Source organism: Struthio camelus, chromosome 13 (assembly GCF_040807025.1).
Source record: "Struthio camelus isolate bStrCam1 chromosome 13, bStrCam1.hap1, whole genome shotgun sequence".
NCBI classification, from domain to species: Eukaryota; Metazoa; Chordata; class Aves; order Struthioniformes; family Struthionidae; genus Struthio; species Struthio camelus.
The window spans coordinates 10403287-10427005 of NC_090954.1; the positions used below are offsets into that span (position 1 = coordinate 10403287).

General features: G+C 50.1%; 1 protein-coding gene across 8 annotated transcripts in view; it reads left to right on the plus strand.

Moving 5' to 3' along the window:
• The first annotated feature begins 16849 nt into the window (after positions 1 to 16849).
• Positions 16850 to 23719, plus strand: part of EBF1 (EBF transcription factor 1) — a 280677-nt gene continuing 273807 nt past the window's right edge. For all 8 annotated transcript variants that reach the window (XM_068959326.1, XM_068959330.1, XM_068959327.1 and 5 more), the window contains exons 1-4: positions 16850 to 17740; positions 19046 to 19202; positions 19533 to 19596; positions 19879 to 19934. In XM_068959326.1, coding sequence (XP_068815427.1) covers positions 17607 to 17740; positions 19046 to 19202; positions 19533 to 19596; positions 19879 to 19934 — 411 coding nt within the window. In that variant the 5' untranslated portion in view covers positions 16850 to 17606. The remainder of the gene's footprint in view (positions 17741 to 19045; positions 19203 to 19532; positions 19597 to 19878; positions 19935 to 23719) is intronic.

Genomic DNA, 23719 nt, shown 5'->3' on the forward strand with positions numbered 1-23719 from the left:
GGAGGTGGAAAGAGCTAGGCTTGGTCAGTCTTGTGAAATGAAGGCTGGAGAGATTGCAGCTGCTATACAAATCCTCAGGGTAAGTGTAAAGGGTGGAGGCGATACTGTAATCATCTACAGTATTCACATGAGGGCAGTAGGGCAAAAAGGAATCACAGGCTTCATCAGCTCCAGTTCATTGCTGTCCTGGGCAGTGTCTCACATCATTGCTTCCATAAATACAGGAAGTTGTGTTCAGAAAGTAAAAAAAAATCAGGGTTTGCCTTCACTACTTACACTGAGGAGCTTTTTCTAGCCTGACTGATCTTTTGGAAGTGAACATTTTAATTTCTACCCTAAATTATTCATAATAACGGTAAGGCAAAAACCAGAGGAAAGGGCTATGGATTTACCCCAACATCAATAAGAGGTAAGTGGGCCTGAAGACCGCGCATTAAGAATCAACAGGCCCTTTGCCAGGGTAGATTCGACCAAACGCACTATCTACCAGGAATGCAGATTGGAAACGTGAACGTGACATTGGAAAGGAGCCTGAAGGACTAGGAAGGTACTTGCTGTTGATTAAGAGAAATGATGCTACAAGGCTCCCACTGAACCAAAAACAATATTCTGTGCTGGGGAAGCTGCTCAAAGATATGGAGGCTCAGGCAGTCAGTGCCCTGAGTCCTGGCAAGGGATACGTGATTAGATAAAAACATGTCTGAAATGTTTGGTCTTTGCAAGAGGGAGAGGAAAGAGAGGAGGGGAGGTTGCTAGCTCAGAGAATTCGTAGGAAAAGGACTCTTCTTGACAGATGGACTCCAGCAGAGTATCTGGGAAACAAGCTTCTGGCACTGAGGCTTGTACAGCTGGTCAGAGCAGTTTAATTGAGGAACATGTGGATACTTGAGGGGCTTTTCACCTTCTCATCGTTTCTAGGGTTGAGAGAGGCCGTAGAAACAACTGAGGAAATGTCAGTGAATGAAAGACGGGAAGAAAGAGGAAAGCACTGACAAGTACAGGAGTATACAGGGGTGCAAGGACTGTGCCTGATTTGCTTGAGCTACAGGCTGTGGGCAGTAAAAACAAAACTAAGAATACTTGCGAAGGATGAGGCTTAATTTCCAGATACAACCTGGAGAAGAGATGCTGCAAGTCAAAGAAATAAGAAGTACCTGGATATGTTATAGACAAGACCTTTCTTCTTCAGACAGTCACTGCCCCTACAGTGCCAGTTCAAACTTACCTTCACTAGGTACCAACATCATTACAAAGAGTTGGTTGTAGAGAGTAAGCTGAGACGGAGCGTTTACATTACTGAAGGGTCCTTGAAGCAAAGGGCTAGGCTGTGCTTAACTGGTTAGTAAAATTAGCTGAACTAGAAAGTTTCAAGGAGTAGACTAAGGTTCTATTCTTTTGTTGGTTGATTTGTTTTTCTAACTCCAAAACACTGTCAGAATACCACTCCTTGAAAAACAGGCTCCAGACTAAAGTGAGTGCACAGCTAGCTCCAGAAGGAACTTAGAAATAAGCCTGCAAGGATTGGGAGGGTGGGAAAGAAACACTAATAAGACAAGCAAGCTGTGTCTTATGGGTCAGGAAGTGCAGGAATGAAGTGAGAACTGCCAAAACTCAAGCTGAGTCGGATCTTGCAGAAGAAATAAACTGTGTAACTTGAAAGGGAACAGGAGAGAAAGTGGGAATGCTGCTACGGAGCTGAGATTCGAAGAGCAGGGGGTTCAGGAGTGAAATGAAGCTTCTGTCTGCTCGGTAGAGCAGCTGGGCAAACTCTCCTGACCTCTGTGTTTTGTTTGGTGCAGAACTCCCCTCTTGGACACTGCTTGCTTTAAGCTGATTTTCTTTTCTCTGCAGCAGTGCATGAGTAAATGCAAGAAAGTGGGGGGAGGTTTTGAGTGTATATGGTTAGGGGAAAACTGTAGGCTGAGGCTTGAAATTGTCTTCACATGGACTCCCTCTAATGGTGGTGTGGCTTGACTTGACTGATGACTATTTGAAGTTAAAAAGATGCTTGCAGCTAGGTGATGCAATGGGAATTGATCAGGACTTTTATGATTAGCTGGCTTTTTCTTGGAAATGAAAGCATGGATCACATGGTGGTATAGTGTGTGTCCAATCAATGCTGTTGGATTGCAGTTGTGGCTTGAACCTTCAAGAGGATCCCAGAGCTGCTAATTTATGGGTTCCTTTGCTCTGTGCTTAAGGAAATATATTTACACAAGGTGTCATGAGTCCTCCAGAAGACTGGAAGACCTAGAAGAACAAACAAGTGTGGCTAGGAATTTGCTTGGAAAGCCTTGGTCCGCATTGTGCAGAGACTGGCAACAACCAACCTCCCTTGGCTATCGATTATCCAAGTGAAGCAGTTCATTTCATGACAAGGCAGAAAGCTCTTGAAATGCACAAGCTTTTCCAATGTGAGAAAACCTCTTCTTTCCTAGGGCCCTTCTTTCCTGATCCATTTTAAATTTCATTTCCAATTTACTGAATCCTTTTTCCTAAAACAGTTTAAGCCCAGACTCTGGTCTATTTGAAAACAAACTTGTACTATTTTTCTAATTAGCAGAGAAAGTTAAGGAGTTTGGTTTCATCTTCTGGAGACAATCTGAGTTTTGAACCAAATAAGTTTCAAAAGACAAGAAAATTTGTATCAGAGTCTAAAACTAAGCTGCTTGGGAAATGGAACTGGCAGTTTAAAGCATCTTGTGCTGTTTGGAAACTGGGTTCAGAATGAGAGAACCAAATTAGGGTGAGACTGATGTTGCTGGATTTTGTTCAGGCCAAGAGAGCAAACAGTGGGAAGTACATTTGCTTTTAAATAGGTAGGATGTTGTAGTACAGTGCTTTTAAAGAGTGGATTGGAACTTCTCAGGAAGGGATGGTTCGTGGACCACTGGGTGGTTTATGCTGCTCAGAGGAGGGCTGTGAAGATGACCAGTGGCTTGGTGCTGGCTCTTTTCCTCCGATATATTGAATTTATGTGAAGAGGCCTTTAAATGATTGTCCAGCATTATTTTTTGATCTCCGCAGTGTCTGGAGTATGGTCAAAGTCTGTCCTATAAAGCTTGTTTAAAAGAGAGATTCTAAGCCCTACCTGTAATCCCCTACAAAAGCATTTGTGGGAAAGATGGATCAACACCTGCCTCTAGCGATCTCTTTGATTTTGCACTCATAAAGGTGATTAGCTAATGAGATGTTTAATTCAGTTTTTCTCAGTGTTGCAAAACTGTGCTTAGAAACGAACTTGTCCCCATTTTTGCGGTATGTATGTTCAATCGCATTAGAGATCACAGTTCTCCTCCCCCCCCCCCCATAAAATTTAGTTTTCTCTTTGACAATGCCTATCTCTTTTGACTGTGGCTATTTTACTTACCAGCATCCTCCTGGAGCCCAGCCTAGAGACCTGAGGACCCTTCTCTGTTTTGTGGTTTAGAGCTGCAGCACTGAGCAGCATCGGCTGTGCTGCAAACATCTAGTGCAGGTTTGGAGACTCTAGCCAGGCAAATCCTATGTGGTGTCGTAAAGAAAGTTTATAGTTAGCTGATAAAACATCCAACAAATGTATTCGGTGACTCAAAGGTGTTGGTTATTCTGTTGAAAACAAACACTAATTGTCTTTTAGAGAAATAAGTATCCTGCAAAATTTTTGTGAGGTCTCTACAGCTTGGAATAAGCATAATAAACAATGTTAAGAGAGCAGGTCTGCATGTACATCAACCTAGAGATGACCATCTTGGTTAAATAGACAAGCTGTAAAAGAAAAAACAGTTTGAATGCATAAGCAATCGACCAAAAAAAACTTGTGTTGCAAAAAAAAAAAAAAAAAAAAGGTGTTGGCAAGTAATTAGACGCAATTTTTCCCAGAGGTTGCCATTTCCTGGAGGCATATAATCCACATCCTTAAATAAATCAGTATTGGCTGGAGACGGCTTCAGCTACTAACAGCCAAAGACCAGAAGATCTGCAGAATTTTGCAGCAACAGATGTGAAATGCCCAGGCTTGGGAAGTGGATAAATGACTTCAGCCTTAGGAATTTAAAGTGTAAAACTGACTTATTAGGCTAAAAATAGTTAATTGAATAGGTATCTGCTATTTATAGATGAAATGATATACAGTTCCTTAATTGACCATAGTCTGAATTTTCTTTAAATTGATTGTTCACTGCTAGCTTGGGGAAAAAATGCCAGCTGGAATGCAGAGGGATTAAGTTTTATTTATTTTCCTTGCTAAAAGCCATATTGTGCAATTTAAAAGGAAATGTCCTTGAAAGATGGGTTCCTTTGTAAACTTTTTCAGCCCTTGTTTGTTTTCAGATGGGAATTAATTTCTCAAAGGTCCTAGAAAGTGTGTGTTGATAAGTAAAGAAAAATGAAAAATTGTACTCTGCTAAGGTAGATTTTTTTTTAATATAAAAACTTATAATGTACGTGTATGAACATTTGATATAGTCGATCTGGTCGTCTTGCTTGGTAATGGTCTTCATTTGCACAGGTGGTAAGAAACAACCAGTGGGAGAAACCCCAACCAAACCGTTGAATGTTACCAGAAATCTTCATTATGCTTCGATGTCCTTAAATATCGTAAGTACTGCTGAAAATGCAATGTAGCATACCAGTTCGCCGCTCTGAGTTTGATCGGTGCGTTTAGCACAGTGGGGATCGTGCTCTGTGAATGTTTGTGTCCAGTGGTAACAAATGACAGTAAACTGCAGTGGTTTGATGCATTTTCGTAAGAGCTGGGCCCAGGCGGCTGCCTGCCGCTGGAGCAGCTCTCCTGGGCGCAGCAGCCAGGGTGACGTGTGCCCAGATGTGGGTGCAGGTCCCCGTGGTGGGGATGGGTGCAGACCTGGCCCGGTGCTGCGGCCGAGAAAGTAGCTTCCTGGAGAAATCCAGCCATGCACGAAGCCAAGCCCGTTAGAGGAAGGTTGTTAACACAAGCCTCCGTCTTCTGCTCCGCTCTGACATACTCCCCAGCGTGTGGCCTGCCGTGGACACCGCATTCACCGGCACAGACGGGTGCTGGGCTCAGTGCGGCGTTTCCGAGGCACACAGGGGAGCGGTCACCAGATTTGGCCAGTGGCGGCAGCTGTACAGCCCTGGTGGCTGATGGCACTATCCTGCTGGAGCCCGTCCTTCCCTCTGCGGCCTCTGGAGTCCCTGCGAGAGCCTTGTCCTACCTTTGCTCCAGAGAAAGCTGCAGCCTGGATGTGCGCAGCGGCATTGAGCGCAGAAGATGTAGTTAGAGTTGCCCTAGGATGGAGAGGGCGATCTGATGATTTCCAGGCCCCTTCCAGCCCTGACTTCTCCTAAAGTTTTGGAGCTAGACAGGATAATTAAAGGCAACTGCAGGGTCCCCTTTTCCCTTGGTATGACTGAGGAATTTAAACCGAGCTCAAAAATTGCTTGGCCCTGGGAGGAAGCTGCTAGTTTCAGGATGCCGTTGTGCTGCTGTTGGGCTGTCATCTTTTTTCCAGGCTTGTTTTGTACAGAAAAAAACATGTCTTACTGTCGTGGGGTTTTGTTAGATGGACTATCTGTGCACCAGCTGGCCCAGAATCGTTCCTCAGCTTTTGGACCTGGCTGGCTCCATATCTGCTTGTGCTGCTCTTCAGCGGCGAAGTGGGCAACGCTGGCTGCCCAGCAGCCTCGGTAGGTTACAGCTTTTCCAAAAGTTTCCTGCTCCCCTAATCTCAGTGGCTGTGGGATAAAACTTTTCCCTGGGCAGAAAACTGCCACTAAATCTGTGCTTCCCACTGAAGATTCAACCCTGAAGACATTCGGACCCCCTAGCCTAAACATCTGGATGAAATTAAGCCATGTGCTTAGACTTTGTGAACTGCCCCTTAGGGTCCCACGCAAGGAGTCCGACTCCGAGCTTTCCAAAAGACCCGGGAGACCTGAAAAACTATGTGCGCAAGGTTTACTTTTCTTCTTTTAATGCTTTAATATGACTGGGCTGCACAGGAGGGAGGTGGGGGGGGGGAAGGGAGGTGAGGGGGGGAGTAAAAAAAGAAGAAGAAGGGGTTAAAAAAATGATAGAGCAGAAATGCGAGGAGGTGAGATGGAATCGCGGCAGGGTGTTGCCGGTGCCCGCGGAGGGGCGCTGCCGCCTCGCGGACGGGCGCCGGTTTGCGTTTCGGTTTTTCCGTTTCAAGACTCCAAGAGTTTCAATGAAAGCACCAAAAAAAAAAAAAAATCCACGTTTGATTTTCCCCAACTGAGTACCACGCCAGACTCTGCTCCAGCGTGCTCGCTGCGACAGCGTAGTGCAACACCCCGATCCGCTAACAGCTCCCGTCCTCCAAGTCTATCGGGGAAAACGGGATTTGCATTTGCAGGGGATCAGAGATCTGATATTTTTCTTTCAGCGTGAAAGATTTTTTTTTGGTCTCCCCTCCCTCCCTTAAAAATCAGATAACATATTCGACTCTGTTCTCAATGACAAAGCAATAAATGCTATGAAACAATTTCTTTCTTTGGAGCTTCCCACAGATAAAGATTTATATGGTAGAAATAATATGATTGAGGTCAGGATTTCTTCTCAGTATAACCCAAGGGTATTCTGAGAATTGCTTGGACTCTAGTGAAATCCCACTGGGTGCCAATCAACGCTGTCCAGCCTCAATTATGGGTTCAGTTATTTTTTTCCTCTTCCCTTTGCACAGGGTTTTAAAGCTGAGATATGCGAGCACGGACCATTGTCAAATACCCTAATGGGAGACCGTTCTTCAACTGCTTGAACACAATATCTTTTGCCTCCTTGCATAAATATTTTAATTGCTAATTTGCTGGTCTCATTTAACACAGATTTGGCATTTATCATTTGAATTTAGACTTGTTAAAATTGACAATTTTCTTGGCTACCTATGTTAATAATTTAAAGGGAAAGCTCATTATTAAATTATTATGGGTAATTATTTTGTAACTAATGCGGAAATTATCATTTCTGCAGCCTCAAAAGAGCCTACAAGAAGTGTGCGCAAATCGACATGGATCAAATCCCAGCAAGTGGAAAAGATGCAAAGGAATGGCGTCTTTTGTGCAAAACATCATATATCGGGGCTGAATATTAGAATCAGGATTCACGTGCAACTCTCTGTACTTGCACCCCCAAAGCCTGTGCAACTGTTCAAAGCAGCCCAGTTGGAGGTTCATAGCAGCATTTTTAGTTCTGGGTTTTGATTCGTTCTGAGGCTGTGCCTGCGATTTGGGTGAGCGCAGCTCGGAGTACCCCACAAGCCCCACTCTGCTGTACAGCGTGGGCCGTGGGCGCAGAAAGACCTTCTCTGTGCGTGCGCTGGCTGCTTGTGCTACGCGGACAGCCGGCCCTTTGCGTGACCACCGGCTGTGTGTCCAGCGCTTTCCTGGAGCGTCTGAGACTCCTTGGCAACAGAAAAAATTCTGCTTCCCCTCTATTTCTGATTTTTCACCTGGCAAAGTCAGATTTTGGGAAGCTTTAATTTATTCCGGTTAATAGGGCCAAAGAGAGGGGATCCCAAGACACTGCTCTGGACTGCTGTTGTTTGTGTGAACCACTAAACCGTGCTTTATCTGATTTTGTCACTGTACTGAGGTCAAAAAAGTGACTACCTCAAATATTGGGGTGCGAATCCTTCATTCGGCACAGAGCGAAGCAGCGGCTTCCCTTTTTGCCCGGTTTGGGCCAAAGGACGACTGCGCAGCGCCTGAAGTGAGCGCTGGCGCGCATGGAGCAGGAGCGGGGTTACTGGTAGCACCTCACGTTATTCCTCGGTGTCACTGATTTTGCCCAATGTCCTTTTGCAGGAAGATGTCAGGTGGTGCTTAACACTCCAGACTCCTCCTAGGCAGTAAGTTTGCTTTCTGTGATAAATGATACTTAGTGTGATAAGTAAAGCATCTAATTTCCAGATATTAAAACCAAACGCAAGCAAGAGAGGCAGATCGTCTGCGTGCACCTTGAAAATAGTGACTGTTGGTGGTGCTTCAGTTGTTGTAGACCCTGCTTGCGGGCTGTTGTTTGCGTGCAGCGGTTCTAGGACTGGGCACCTCAGCAATGCCTGTCTTGCATGCACTGATCTGCTGAAGCGGTGGTGTGCAGGGGCAGGCTGAGTCCTTCAGGACTTGTAGTGCCCAGGGAAATGCTGCTGATTTCAGTGGGTCAGTGCTGGGCTCTACCGGCCAGAAAAGCCCTGGTGTTGCCCTGCGAATGGGACAGAGAAACCCTTTACTGCCTGCAGCTCCACTGACTTTCCCACGCCCTTTGCCTGGACAGTGTGGGTGGACGTTCATGCTGCAGCGCTCGTGTATTTGGTGCATCCCTGTGCGCCAGCCCCTGGCCCCACCGGTGGGTCTGTCTGTTATACAGAAGCACTTTGCAGAACTGCGGTATGTTTTAGTGCTGACATTGTTGTCATAAACATAATTTCCTGAAAAAGGATGTTTTGAGGTGGAAGGTGCTATACGAAGGTAAATGATGCGGCGCAGCCCCTCGAGCGTTTCCTGGTTTCTCAGCATCTGGCCCGCCATCTCCACCGCTGGATTTCAGCCCGTGGTGAAAGCCCTGAGAACAATGAGGTAAAGTGGAAAAGTCCTCTCCGCTCCCCCACCAGATGGCTCTCACGCTTTTTTAATTTTACTCTAAGAGGCCGGTAAATGCACTGTAAGACTTGGTGAGTTTACAAGGGACCTGAGTCTTTCCCGTCGCTTGATTTCAGGAAGGTGCAGCGTGAACTCCTGAGTTCTGCCAATGCCCCTTTTCGATAGGACCCCCCACCCCGCGTTTGTCGGGGGTGTCCTGGGGCGGTAGGTCTGGCCTTGCTGGCAAAGTGCTGACGGGCTTCAGGAGGCAGCGCTGGTTCTGGAAACTGTGCTTCAGTGGATGCTGCACACGTGCTTTGCAGACCGAGTCTAGCGCGCGCGCACCTGGCCCTGGGGTTAATTTGGAAGCCGCCTCCGCTCAGAACGGCGGACGGCTGTTTCTTGCTCAGATGTCAGCCCTTGGTCTTTGCTTGTCAGCAGTGGCCAGATCCTGCCAGTGACGCTTTACGTTCTTTTGGAGCAAGGGGTGGTTTCTGAGATACTGAATGAGGCAATAACTTCTTTTCCTGTTGCTTGCAGTTTGTCTCAAAAGACAAGAAAGGACACTTACTAACCCCTTACCTTAACTTAATGTTACCTTTACATCGGAGCTTCAGCTTCGGTAGCTTTACTATTATGACATGGAGAAATTCAAACAGGACTATTCATTTTGAAAAAATCAGAATTTCTGAGTCTTGGCACTAGCACAAACCAGTCCCTGATCCTGGATTTCCTAACGTTTCCATCTTCCCCCATACACCAAGATCATTTTCCCTTTGAGAACAATACCGGATTTGGCTTTCTCATACTTTACTGTTACTGAAGTATTTTAGTGCATTAAATAGTGGATTTGTTTATCCACAGACAGGTTCTGCCCAGACATCAGTGCTGTAAGCTTTTCCATCTGCATGCCCCCATCCTGACCTTCATCTACCGTAGGGCTGCAGAGGGCTTGTTCACGCTCCGCCATTGCAGGCTTTTCTATTGAGATTAGCATTAAGGGGCTGAAGTTGTTGAAGGGGTTTTTCTACTGATAAATGGATTGAGACCCATATTTTAATCTCACGTCATCAAACATTCATCAGATACTCTTGGTCATTACTGACAGAGCCAGATTTGAACTAGTGACCTAGCAGTAAAAGGTCCCATTAGCAATTTCCTTAAACTGTCAAGTCATTGCATAACGCGAATGAAATGCAATGGGAATTTTTTCCCTAGGTAAAGGCTGTAGGTTCTGTCTCATTTTTATTTAATAACATCTGAGTTAACACAATGCTCTGTTTTGAAGTCTTCATGTTCTTGCTTAAGCCAAAAATACAAAGAAATATAAAAGATTGGGCATATCACCCAAATGCAGCTCCTCTGTACAGGCTAGTTGCACAGTTCAGCAGTGCCAGGCAAACTTAATCTGTTCATTTACATGAACGAGGAAAGTGCCTAAGAGTCCCAGTGGCAAATCGCATCCTCATTATGCCAGGGGCAGCACACACACCCTGTGCCAAGACAGATCCAGACCGCGTGTGGCTCGCTCCATAAGCAATAAAAGGGGAGAATGACAGGCATTTAGAAAAGCTTCTTTGGCTCGTGTCACACTGCACTGTTCTTTTACCAGCAATTTTTGCACTGAACTTCTTTTTTTTTTTTCTTTACAGAATCATTTGAAGAAATAATGTGTGAAAAAAAAATATTACCGCCGGCAGTCGTGTTATAATGGCTCTTGTGCTGACAGCCCTTTGGGAACAGTGGCAGCAGTGGGGTAAGTATATATGACATCTTTGTAGTGATAAAGAAACAAATAAATGTTCCCATTAACACTCCATCAGGTCAACAGCTATTCCAGACCAACACGATGTTAAAAGAACGAGTTTGATTCATATCATCTAAGACACTTCTCTTGCAACATATCTTCTGCAAGGCACATAAAACAGAGGTCCTGTGCTAACCAGGTGGAGTCATTAAAGAATCAGTGAACTTTTTACAAGTTGCTTGAAATACTCTGGCCAGAATCCAGCTCCAGTTTTGTTGCTGGGTCTGTTTAGCAGTTCCTTCATCACATCATGACAATGACTCTGTTTCAGGGCTGGAGGAAGTAATTTCTCCATACGTCGTTTGTAAGGCATTTTGGGAGGCTTCTGAATGCTTCCTAAGCCCTGCAGTGAGATCAGTGGGATGTGAGCCTTACCATAACAGTCTGCTCGGGAAGCATGAACAGCGTTTGTATATCATCCGTAATGAATGTGCGTGCATATGGAGCACACACACATGCACACAGCCGCAGCCGTTCAGGCGGGCTAACCTTGCTCCTATGCAAGTCGTGGCGAGTTACGCTTGAACGAGGACTACGACGTCTAGCTCCCTGCACAATGTTAGGTAGTGAACAATGCCTTTCAAAAGATTTCTATTCGGGGAAGTAGTTAAGCACATTTTAGCTTTGCTGATCGGCAGGCTTCAAAATAGGTACGGACTTTCCAATTAACACAGGATAACCCAGAGTTCCTAAAGAAAGTGAGAAAGCGATGCTCCCCCATCCAGGTAGCGGGCGCCGTTTGGCTATCTCTTTACCAGAACTTTATTACTTTTCCCCCAGGTGGGACCTTTTTGAGAGAGTGTGTGTACAGCCACCCCCCCCCCCCCCAGGAACCAGTGAAGGAAGGTGACAGGCCGAGGTTTAAGTCCTCAGTCTGCCTCGAGCCACAGAGCTCCTGGTCAAAAGCAACAAAGAAATCTCCTATTCTGAATCAGGCAAAGCAGGCACTTGAACTCAGAGTCTGAGCTTTCCAAAGCTCAGGAAAGTACATAAATAGGTGAACATGTCTTAGTATCTTGAAATTCATTGTAGCCAAAGCACTTCTCTGCACTCCTTTGGCAAAATTTCCCTGGTCAAAGGTTTGCATGCAACTACAGTCAAAATGTCTGAGCTCAGCTGCTGAAGTTTGTTCTGCTTCTGCTGAAGGCAGGAGGAGCTCCAAAGTTAGCACGAATGCCAGAAAAAACGAGCTTCAAAACGGGCAGCACAAGAAGAGCAGAAAAATCCTGAGCAACCCCATCCTAGAAATGATGAACCAGCAAGTTACTTGTGTCTCTTATCACTCTCCTATTTGAAGGAAGAGCCTGAGGTTTTGGAGTAAACCCTTCACAAGAGTTTGTGCAGCTTAAAAGTCTAAACCCCAAATGTAAAGTCTTCAGAGTTTATACAAGTGTTTAAGAGAAGGTACAGATTTCTGAGTCACTTAAATACTTCAGATAATATTCATCCTCGATTCAGCAAAGCATGTGACAAGTTTAGTAGATGTTTAAATCCATTCCATGTAATATGCTTAAAGTCATCCTCTCAGAGGGAAGGAGTGCTTGCTTCTGGGTTTCTCCCTTGCTTCTTGAATAGGAGACATGTACTTACATCTCCCTGAAGTCAGTGGCAGCTGATTATATGTTTACATGCTTTGCTGAATTGAGTATGTAAAAATCATAGCAACATTTCTGGGCTAAAATAATAACCATAATCTGTACAGCGGTAATCACTGCCAGAATAAAGAGATAAATACGAGCTAGCCTTAAACGCATAGCAGGCTTGCGAGAGAGGAGCGGGAGGGAATCTGCTGCTCTTCGCCTGCAGCGTGGTGCAGTTTCCACCGACGTACTAAAGAAACAGGCCTGCGTTTAGTCTTATCGACGGAGGCGGAGGGTCTTCTGTCCTTGTAGGTCCACCGGGAGGGTCTTAGGTCCGGTTGGGACGGGGAAGTACTGGGGTGCTGTTTGTAAAGAGGGGACGTGAGCGGCAGCGCGGGGCTGCTGCCCGCGGCGGCGGCGGTGCCCGGCGGGCGCGGCGCCCCCCGCCGCCGCCAGGTGGCGCCGTGGCCCCGCGGCCCGGCCGCCCCGGCGCCGGGAGGCGGCGCGACGGGGCCCCCGCCCGCAGCAGCCGCGGGGCTGGGGGGGAGCCGGCCGAGCCCAGCGCCGCGCACCGGGCCGTCCAGCCAGCTCAGCCCCGAGGGGCCGGGGGAGGCAGCAGGAGGAAAGCTCCAGGATGAGACATCTCTACCTGCGTCCCCCATGTCACAGCAGCTGGGGTAAAGGTCGGGTCCTGCCACCCCTCGCTGCGGGCAGGCCCTTCTGCCTGGCCCCAGAGGCAGCCGGGCTCCTCCCTCTCCAACACGCCAAGCGGAGCATCGTATGGCAGTCTGCAGTTCCTTGAGCCTTTCTCTCCCCTCCTGCCCCAAAGCAAGCCAGGCAGGAGGGATAAAACATCTTGAGTACCTGAGCAGTGTCATCACCTGCCGGGATGCTTTAACCCACAGAAGGAAAGTCTTTGGATCAAAACAGGAGCCTATTGGCGGGGGGGGGGGGGGAATATTCGTTGAAAAGGGTCTTTGCTGCAGAGGATACAAGTGAAATGTTCCTGATCCCCCTGGCCCCTTCCCCTCTGCATTCACAGAAAGGGCAGGTACAAGCTCAGATCCCAAGTGCTCTGCTTTCTTCAGTCCCACCTTGAAACGAGATGCCGGTTTTTCCCCTTTGCCCTGTCGGGTCAGGTCCATTGCTTGTCTCCAGCGGGGAGGAGCATGGTCCCTCTTGGGGCTCCAGCTGTGAGGCTCAGGGAGGAAAGAGCTTATCTCTCAGAAGTTCCCATTTCCAATTACTTCTTCCCTTGCTGGCGGTATGGGGAGAGGGAAGCGAGGTCTGAACGTTCCCTCTGTGCCTGAGAGCTTGGAGCAGAGGGAGCAAGGACTGGCAGCAGCAGGAGGGAGTTACCCTGGACAGACTCCGTGTCAGAGGCAAGGGGGGCCTTAGGCCCACTTGGGAACTGCACCAGGGAAGGGGCCTTCCCTCATGTAGGACACTCCTGCGCTCTCACACCTCTACTTCCAGCCACACGGGGCCCTTGTTTTGGTCCTACAAAGTGAAACCCTTCCTCCACCTCCTTGTTCAAAGGTGGCCTCAACAATCAGCCTTTCCCTGGGGGCCCTGTTTTCAGGACTAGGCTTCTGTGGTCTTTCCTCCTTCTTTCCCTTCCCCTGGTATTTGGATTCCTGCATCGAGCCATCCCTGCTATCTGCTAAGACCAGGGAAGTTGCAACCACGTTTCGTACCCCTCCCAATCCGATATATCAGCTGTTCTTCCTGGCTCTGTGAAGTAGCAGTTATTGGTTTGTGTCACTGGGGTAAAACCCGCAGCTCAGATGTGCGGCTCTCGCTTGCTTTGGGAGTGAAGCGTTTACTTACCCTTGGGAGAAAATTGCAGTCTCCAAGTCTGTGTGTGTTTTACTCTGTATTGTATACTGAGAGCATTTAACTTGTGATTGCAGGAAAGCCTGTGTGAAACGTGCCCGAGATTCTTTCTGCAGCAAGAGAACGGTTAAGTGCAGAATTCCAGCCAGGCAAATGAAAACTCCCCCGTGGTACGCTGCAGAGTGTCCTCCAGCTAATTTAGCCATACTACGGAAAGGACAAATACAGCTTTCCGCATGAATATGCTCTGGTCTCAAAATGGCATGATACAGATACACATTCAGGAGCAACTTTGCTGCAGTCAGTGGAGTGAGGTGGGTTTAGAAAAGACACCAGACCCAGATGATGTGGAGAAAGTGAGTGCTAAATGCAACTGGGAATTGTTTTAATAATAATAATAATAATAATAATAATAATAATAAGCCACAGTACGTTATGTTTGGCCTCTGAGGGGTGGATGGAGCACAGAAGTCACATTGGCTGCCACCCTGCCACCAGCCCCTTTCTGCAAAGTTCTGACTTTCTCAACCGCTCATTTCAGCTCTGCTTTTCTTTCACGCTCCCTCTGTGAGGGTCGAGCCAGTGTTTAACTCTTTCATCCTTGCAGCAATTAGTTTGTGGCTTTGCGGCTATCTGTAAGCCCTAGGTGTGGCATCTCCCCCAGCCCCGCTGTCACCCAGCGGGAACCTCCAGAAAGTTGCCTCTGCGTGAAGCACAGAGGAGCAGGGCGCATGTGTGCATGCATGAGGAAGAAAGTAGCAGAAAACTGGTCATTTTTATTGTTGTAGTGGATGGCTGTCCCTGCCCAGTGGAGGTGCCCTGAGATTGCTGGTGTGATGCTGTTCAGCATCCGAGCATCCAAGAAAAAGCGTGGAAACAGTCCCTTGATTCCCTGGGCAAATTTGAAGGGCTAAATCTGCCAACTGCTCGGTATATTGATTCAAATGCATTGTTCCTCCCCCGGCAGATCCCTGCCCTGGGAAAGGAGCAATCAGTGCAGGTGCAAATAGCTTTTAATTGCAAAATGTATCTCACCATGGAGGCATTTAGGCTGGATATGATACAACTGATACAGCAGCAGCCTCAAGAAGACCAATAAGCCAGAGCACTGCAGGGGCAAAACTACTTCTATACAATACATATGGCATAGATATTCATGTATGGCTGTGTTCTTCCACATAACCCTAAGGTATGTGGAAGACACAGTATGATTATGTGAAGATTCAAATATCATCTGCAGGGAATGTGCAACATCTTTCTGCAACACAGCTCATATGTGAGAATACAGCATTTAGTTTGGATATGAACGCTATGTACGTGGACCATCTAAACCCGAGGATCTGGCACAAGTTCTTTTTTGCCGGTAAGGCGCTGGCATCTGGCTGCGTGCCGGCTTTTAAGACGGAGCTGTCTGGCCAAGGCTTAGACGCGCACAGGTCGTGCGTATTCACACGGCTGCTGCCCGCAAAGCGCGGCGCAGGTGGCTGCAAGATCGTCCTGCAGAGCTGCCGGGCTGCTTCAGAGCGCCTATAGAGCTGCACAGCGGTGCCTGTAGGGCGCTGTTCTCAGGGGCCGCCCGGCGGGCTGGCCGCGGCGCTCCGCGGCTCCCCGCGCGGCCCCGGCTCGTGGCGGCGGGCAGCGGCCGGGGCGCAGCCGCCCGCCGCAGCGGCGCGCTCCGCGGAGAGGCCGGGAGCCGCCGAGAGCCTCCCCGAAGGGGCGTCCGGGCGGACCCGCTGCACCTCCCCCGCTGTGACACGGCCCTGCGGGTTATGAAGAGCCGGTCCCGGCGCGCTGGGATGCGCCGGGTTTTGTCGCGGAAGCACAAGCGCGGATTGGGGCAGGCGCAGCCGGCGCAGGGAGGCCCCTTCCGCGGCGAGACCCCCACCGCAGACAGAGCCCGGGGCGCGGGGGGGCGCAGACATGCAGCTCGGCAACGAAACGAGATGGGGGGCCAAGGGGGTTTGTCCCCGCGGGCACCGACGTGACTCCGCAGCTGCGCCGGCAGGCCGGGAGCCTGCGGAGAGGCTCGGGCGCCCCGCGGGCCGCCGGTCCGCGCCCCCCGGCCCAGCGATGCCCTGGCCAGGACGAGGGGTCCGGCTTGCCTTTTTTTTTTTTCCCCTCTTCTCCTCCAGTAGAAAAAACCGGAGTTTCCCCGGGAAGTGTCCTGTTCGGAAGTTGCGCGCTTTTACCGCAAAACACACCGCGCCGTGTTCGGGAAGGGGGGCAAGAGCCGAGGGCTGGACACCGCTGGCTTGTAAGCAGGGATTTGCAGGCACTGAAGCTGGCGGGACGGTGCGCGCCCGCTACGCGCGCCCGGCGGCGTTTGCCGCGTAACAGCGCAATAACCGAGGTGCCTTGAAGCGGCACCAACTTGTCCCGTAGCGCAGCGCCGCGGGGGCTGCGGAGGCGGCCGCGGGGCCCCGGCTCTGCCCAGGCTGCTGCGGCGGCGGGGGTGGGGGGGGGGGGCCGGCGTTCAGCAACACGTCGGGGCGGCCGCCGGGCAGCGGCCCCCCGAGGCCGGGGGAGGGCTCTGCCACCCTCTCAATTAGGGCTTATCCCCGCCGGCTGTGGGGGTATAACGAAGTGATTAGCGCGGCGCCCTGTTAATGAGGGCCAGCCGCGGGCGCTCCGGGGGTCGGGGCAGCGAGCGCAGCAGCGGCCGCCGTGGCGGGGCGCCGCTCGGGGAGGGCGGCTGTGCCCCCCCCCTCCATCCCCCTAATTAGCCGGGCGGGGGTACCGGGCTAATTGCAGCCGGGGCTCTCGGCGCTGCCCGGGGCCGGCTCTCCGCGTGGCTCGCGGCTAATAGAGCTGTCGGCTCATTGATGAACAAAGCCGCGATCGTGTTTGTATTAATAACCGCCCCCCGCCCCCCCCCGGGGCAACTTTCCCCCGGGCCGGGCCGGGCCGAGCCGGGCCGGGCCGGGCTATGCTAATGAGGGGGCGTTCCCGCGCCCCCGCGGCGCCGGCTCGCGGCTGCCCATTGGCCGAGGCGCGGCGGGGGGAAGCGGTGACGCGATGCAAATGAGGGGGCGTGGCGACGGAGGCGCCGCCCCCCCGGCCGCCGGGGCTGCCGAGCTCGTGTTTGGCGGCGGGGACAGTCAAAGTGGCTCCCATAGGGAGACGGCGAGTCCGCCCCGGCGCTGGCGAGAGGGAGGGAGGGGGCGCGGGCAGAGGGAGCCCCAGGGTCTGCGGCCGCCCGTCCGCCCTCCCTGCCCGGCGTGTGCCCGGCTCCGGCTGCTCGCTTCCTGCGCCGCTGACGGAGGGAGGAGAGAGCGCTTCGGCTGGGAGAGAAGAAAAGAAAGAGAGAGAAAAGAAAGAAAGAAAAGAGAGAGGAAAGGGGGGGGGAAACTTGCCTCTCTTGTCACTGGAAAATGACACTTGATGTAGCAGAGCCTGCCGCAGCTCCCGTTCATCCTATTGTTTCTTAAACTGCCATCAGAGATTTTTTTTTTTTTTTGCCTGCTGCCATCCAAGGGGTGTCTTCATACAAAAGGGACTTCAAGTACTCCTCCGGCTTGTGAGCACTACAGCAGCCCCCAGCAGCCCCCCGCCAGCCCCTCCGCGCACCCAAACAAACTGCACACGCAGCAGCCAGCGGCAACAAAACCGGGCTCTGATTGCCTCTGGATTTTTTCTTTTCTTTTTTTTTTTTTTTTTTTCCTAAATGTGCGTGCCTGTGTTTGCTTTCTCTGACTTGCTTTGATTCCAGAGATCAGCTGCAGAGAAAGAAAGAAAGAGAGAAAATATATATAACATTCCGCCTGGCGATTTTATCACTATTTTTTTTTTGAGTAAAGAAGGAACATTTGCGCTGTTGTTTCTGATTCATGTTTGGGATTCAGGAAAGCATCCAGCGGAGTGGGAGCAGCATGAAGGAAGAGCCCCTCGGCGCGGGGATGAACGCGGTGCGGACGTGGATGCAGGGAGCCGGCGTCCTGGACGCCAGCACGGCCGCTCAGAGGTAGGCAGGCTCCGCGCCCGCGCTCCGCCGCGCTCCGCTCCGCTCCGCGCCGCGCACGCCGCCGCCAGCGCTGCTCCCCCGGGCAGCGCCTTTCCCCCGGCACCAGCAAAAAAAAGCCTGCTCTGGAGCGCTGCTAACAGCAGTGAGTTGCTCGTAGACGTCTGCAGTTAAATATTTATCCTTCTTGTCCTGTAGGAATGACTTTTTATTTAAAAAGATAAAAATAAAGGAAGTAGTGAGTTTTGCTAGATAGGAATAGGTGATTTTTTTTTTTTAAATCTCTGTAGCCCCTTGTATTTACACGGAGGAAGGAGTTTTCAAAACTCTGTTCGCTGCTGATTTAGTCTTATGATCTCCGAATGACACTTTCCTCCTCCGATAAGCAGTGAGTTTTACACAGAGCTATCCAAAATTTATTTCTCTGCTTCTCCTCCTTATCCTCGTCAGAATCAGCAGTCTTCCTTCTTCTCCTCCGATAAGCAGCGAGTTTTACAAAGCTTTCCCGAGGAGAAATTTAATTCGAGCCTTCTCTGTAAGACCACCGCGACTTCTCTTAGAGTAAAACAAAAAATAATCTTTAAAATAGGAGGTGGATTTCGCGAGGCTGCACCCGGCCTCGCTTTCCCTTCTTCTCCTCTTCCTCTCCTCGCGGAAAACTGATGCCGACTTTGCAGCCTGAGCCCTGGAGCCGGCATCAGCTAACAAGTTTTATGTTGACATCTCCTGGTGTATCCCACCTCGTCCCGCACCCCTCCCTTCGGAGCCCTCTAAGGAAGGGAAAGTTCTGCAGGGACAACCCTGAAATATTTCGCGTTGGCTCCTCGGCTGCCACGACCCCAGTGAGGGGAGGAAAGCCTCGGAGGACTGAAACTGAAAGATAAGGCACAGGGGCGATGCGGTGACAGCTTCGAGCCGAGGCAGCGAAGTGGCAGGACGGCGCCGCTCCGCGGGGCGCGGTCGCCCGCTGCTCCCCGACGTGCGGGGCAGCTGCGGGCACCCGGGGGGCTGGCGATGCCGGGCCGCCTCCCGGCTGGCCCAGCCCGGAGCTTTGGGGGCTCCTGCCCGGGGCGACAGGCACCAGGCGGGATGGGGTTAGGTTTGGGCAGCGCTGCCGGCTCCGCGGTGCCCCAACGTGGCCGCGTATGAGCACGCTTCTCCCGTCGGCCGAGCCCCGGGGCAGCTCGGGGGGGCTGCTCGGCCCCGGGGAGTCCAGCTGGGTCCCGCGGGGCTCGGCCGCGCTGCCCCGGGCCGCGCTGGAGGCCGCTTCGTCCGGGCTGCCGCTAACCCGCGTCTTTCTGGTCCCAGCGGAGTGGGTCTGGCCCGGGCTCACTTCGAGAAACAGCCTCCCTCCAACCTGAGGAAGTCCAACTTTTTCCACTTCGTCCTGGCTCTCTACGACCGGCAGGGGCAGCCCGTGGAGATCGAGCGCACCGCCTTCGTGGGCTTCGTGGAGAAGGAGAAGGTGAGTAGCCCGGCTCCCCGCGGGGCCCCGGCCGCCTCCCCGCCTCTGCCCGGCACCGAGCGCCCCCGCTCCGCTCCCCCGGGGCCGCGGCATCAGCTGGTGCCGGGAGCCCCTACCGCCTCCCGGCTGCCTCGCTCGCCCCCCGGCCCAGAAGGGCAGCCGGGAGGGGGTCTCCGCTGTTGCCCTCTGGTCTCTTCCCGGGACAGAGCAAGGGGCTACGAGCTGCCCCGTGCAGCCCCGGGGGCACCCGGTGTCCCAGTGATGGAGAGAGAGGCTTCACAGGATTTTTCTTTTCTCCCCCCCTCCCCCCCGTGTGTTCTTTGAATTCAGGAAGCCAACAGCGAAAAGACCAACAACGGGATCCACTACCGCCTGCAGCTGCTCTACAGCAATGGTAAGGGCAGGGAGCCCCCGCGTCGGCCCCACCATCCCCGGCTGCCTCCCGCCGCCGCTTCCCCGGGGAGCCCGGCTGGAAACGCCGGCAGAGGACGGGGAGCCGCTGCCCCGTCTGCAACGCCACGGGCACCCGCGCCCGGTCCCCGGGGCGCAGCCCGGCCGCGGCGCTGCTGGGGCCAGCGGCTCCCGGGGCAGCCCGGCGGGCCCGACCCCTCGGGCGAGCCCGGACGCGCCGCCGCCGGCCCCGGGCAGCGCTCCTCACGCCTCTGCCTTGTTTCAGGGATCAGGACGGAGCAGGATTTTTACGTCCGCCTCATCGACTCCATGACCAAGCAGGTAGGTGCTGCGGAGCGGCCGCGCAGGGGAGCGCCGGGGGCGGCCGGGCGCGCTGCCGTCGGGGCGGCCCCGGGAGCGCGGCGGCGAGGAGGCAGCGACGCGGCCCGCCGGGGCGGGGAAGGGGCGGCCTCCGGCGGGGCGCGCCGCGCTCCCCGCTCCGCGCCGGCGGGGCCCGAGCCGCGGCGTCGGGGCGGCTCCGCGCGTGCCGCCGCCCCGCGAGGCGCGGGGCCGGGGCCGGTTTGCCGCTTGAGTTAGTTTTGCGAATTAACCCGCCCTCCCCAGCAAACCCCGGTGAGCCCCGGCCGCTGTCGCTTCTGTTTGCCCTTTCTTTCTTTGCACTGACTCCGGCGAGCAGTTTTAGAGGAGGAGCGATTAAATCGTGGCAAATTTGCATGGAGGAATAGCCCCCCGAAACGCTGTGCCGAGAGCGAGCGGGCGTTTTATTCGCGCTCGAGGAGAGCGGTAGGATAGCAAACCTTGTAAATGGGTTAGCCCTAATTTTAAGCTTGCTCTTTAGCTTCCCAAATTGAGTAATAAAGTGTGTGACTGTGTATAAAACCACATACTTTTCTATATAAAAACAGCATTTTTACGAAGGGACTGTCTGAACAAATCGATTCTATTTTTTTTAACTTGTCACTCCAGTTTTGTCTTCTGTTCATGTCAGAATATTTTTCTCTTGTAACACGTTTCATTTTAATAGTTGGGGATGTTTTAAAGCCCTTTTATCCTTTAGATGTGTTTTTCTTTTTTGAAAAAAATACATTTCTTTGTTTAATAAAATAAAATTTAAGAAAAATATTAAGCTTTTTTTTTTTGTATAGATAGGAAGTCAGTCCTTGTACGTTCAAACCCTGCTGTCTGTAGGAAAACTCTTGGCTTGTATTTGAATTTCTTTTCTACAGCAAAACATAGAGCTCCAAGGGCTGAGTTTGTTTTAGAAAACTCTCTTTGATGGTCCCCAAACATCTTTTCCTGCTATTGAAGACTGCCTTTCAACAGAAAAAAAGGGGGGGGGGAACTTGGATGAATTTTACTAGGCAATCTACTATGCGTCTGAACTCTGTTAAACTATACGCTTCTAAACAGAGGCCGTACCCTGTACGAATTAGAACAGCAGCAACAAACCTTGTTCCACAGCAAGTCTTGGAAAGCGTTTGCTGTCATTCCTTGTTTTTCAGGCACAAATTGGTTAATTTATATTAGAAGTAACCAAATCTTTCTGATATATGAACACTTTTTTAGTCCTTTTGGAGCTTATATATTATCATTGCGGACCACACAAGAAAAGCTATCAATAAATATTATCTTTCAATAGTTTTACTGTCGTTACGGAAATGCAAAAGCTCTCTGCTCATAATCCTGCTGCAATCAGAACTGTGAACTCATGTGGAGCAATGGATTCAAAATAATTTTCTTAACAAAGGCATCTTGCATATGAAGAGTTCATCCTAAGGCGCTGTTTGACCTCTTGGTCTCTCATTATTATCAAGTCATCAGAGGGTCTTTGGAGAGAAAAGGGGGACCCCCCCGCCCCCCGAGATACAGTTTATTTGTAAAACCTACTGTGTAGCTTTGAAGTGCGTTTACAATGAAAAGAAAATTCTGTCCAATTTCAGGAAGTCTTACAAAAACAAAGTTAGTGCAAATTTACAGATTTTAGGGAAAGTGCAATGGAACTGAGAAAGCAAGAATTGAAGAACAAAATGTCTCTGAACTTAGATTAGGAAACAGGGAGCAAAAGGATATTTCAGACATAAACATGTTTGCTTATGTATTAATTTCACGCATCTAATTTCTTTAGGCGTGATGATAATTGCTTATGAAAAGTAGGATATTGTCGTGTCAAAACTGTGGCATGTGCCGTTCTGAATTTTTTTCGTCAGCCAGGGGATAAAATCTCCCTGTTGCTTCTTTTTTAAATTCCTCTGTTTTTTTAAGCGCAATTATTTCAGAGATGTGATCGCTTTGGTTACTAAATGCTTAAGAGGAAGCAAAGTTCAGCATATGACGGAAGCTCGCCCAAATGTTGAATATATCATTTATGTTTTACCACAGTGAATTATATAGAAGATTCTTGAGTAACTTTCAAATCGTCAAGCTGTAATTAAATATTGCAAAGACTGTCTGAAAATTCTTTAATTTTTAATGAAAGTTAAATATATATTGTCAGTCTACTTGAAGGTGTAGTATTTTAATGCCTGACGCTCAGAACAAATTGGATAATGAAATGATTACTTTTAAATGAAACTGGTGCAGAAGCATACATGTTTCAGCTGGCGAGTATCTTCTCTCAATGCCCATACACGCACATTCACGCTCAATAATTGTGAATTCCCAGACTGAAATTACAGCTACTCTGAGGTTTCTGGTGGCAAATTAAAAATCCCACAGAAGCAAAGCTTGACTGAGTTAGGTTCCCCAGAACACACGGGAAAGTACCTTCAGCTCTTTCCTTATATTAAATAATTTTTCTTTTTTTTTTTTAGTATGGACAAATCAGATTTAACTGTACTCTTTTGATTTCACAAGCACAGATTACAAAGTTTATACAAACACAGATTATTAAGTTAGGTAAGATAAAATAATATCTGTTCTGCAAACCGGACCTGGATTTCTGTGTGTGGGATTGCTACTCATAGATTTAACACAAACGTTGCGTTAGTAGCTTGCGTGGTAACAGCAGATGCACAGCCAGGGTTTCGCAGTGCGAGATGCTGTGTGTATAATAAACAGTGGATGTTTCTGGTGCTGTAGAGTTATTGATCCGCGTAGGTCGGGACATACCATTACTGCTTACTAAGAAACTCGTGCCGAGACGCGTAGTAGCGAAGGGGTACCGGGGGAACGTGCCTGTCCCATCGTGTGCGTGTATGTTATTTATCAGCTGCGGTGCAGCACAGGTAGTGGGACGGGATAGTGGCTGGTACTGACGCGCCTGAGAATTTTGCCGCTGGCTGCTTGTCCCACGGCAGGTCTAGTGCGTAGATAGTAGCTGTGCAGACGCTTCCCCGAAAGGCGAGCTTTCGGTGCGCGCGTGCTCCGTGGCAGCTGGGGTTGTGGGAATTCAGAGCGGGAAACGACTGCAGGATTGGTCCCGGCGTGCATCCTCTCGAGTCGTAGCCAGGATAACATGCTTGGCCTTTGGTGGTAGCCCCAGAGAAGCGTTGGTATAACATGGCAATTATGTGCCTTTGAGGGGTCTCGCTGTGTTTCTAAAATGTGTGCCAGTCATTTTTAAAATTGTAAATGCAATGCACAAATCGTTAATTTTGTGGGGAAATTCTTTTCACTTAGGGTAACAATATTGAACGTCAATACTGCCTTAATTAAATTTTCTTTTATGTTATCTTGGCACCTCATTTTATGTCAGGATCACGTTCCTAATGCGTCCAAAACCCCGTAGGATCCCAAACTTTATAGCTGTTGCTTTCAGTAAACCAGCAGCTTCTACTGCAGTAGGTCTGGCTCTAACAATGATGCATTTTGAAATTGCCTGCAAAATGTGAAATATGCCTGCTCTAATAAAACTGGAGTTTTTAGGCAAGGCTAAGGATTTTAATGTATTTACAGAAAAGAGATGCCTTCTATTTCTTCGGTTATATTTTCATAAAGTTGAGATATTTCACTATTAGGAAAGATGAAGGAAATAAATCTGAAATACTTGTTTCCCACCCATTTTTCCTCCTGCCGTTCTCGTCCATAAGATATAACGGATGGTAATACGGCTCAGGCATCTTAAAAGTCATAAGTTTTGTGAGATAGCTATTGTCTATTGCTGAGAG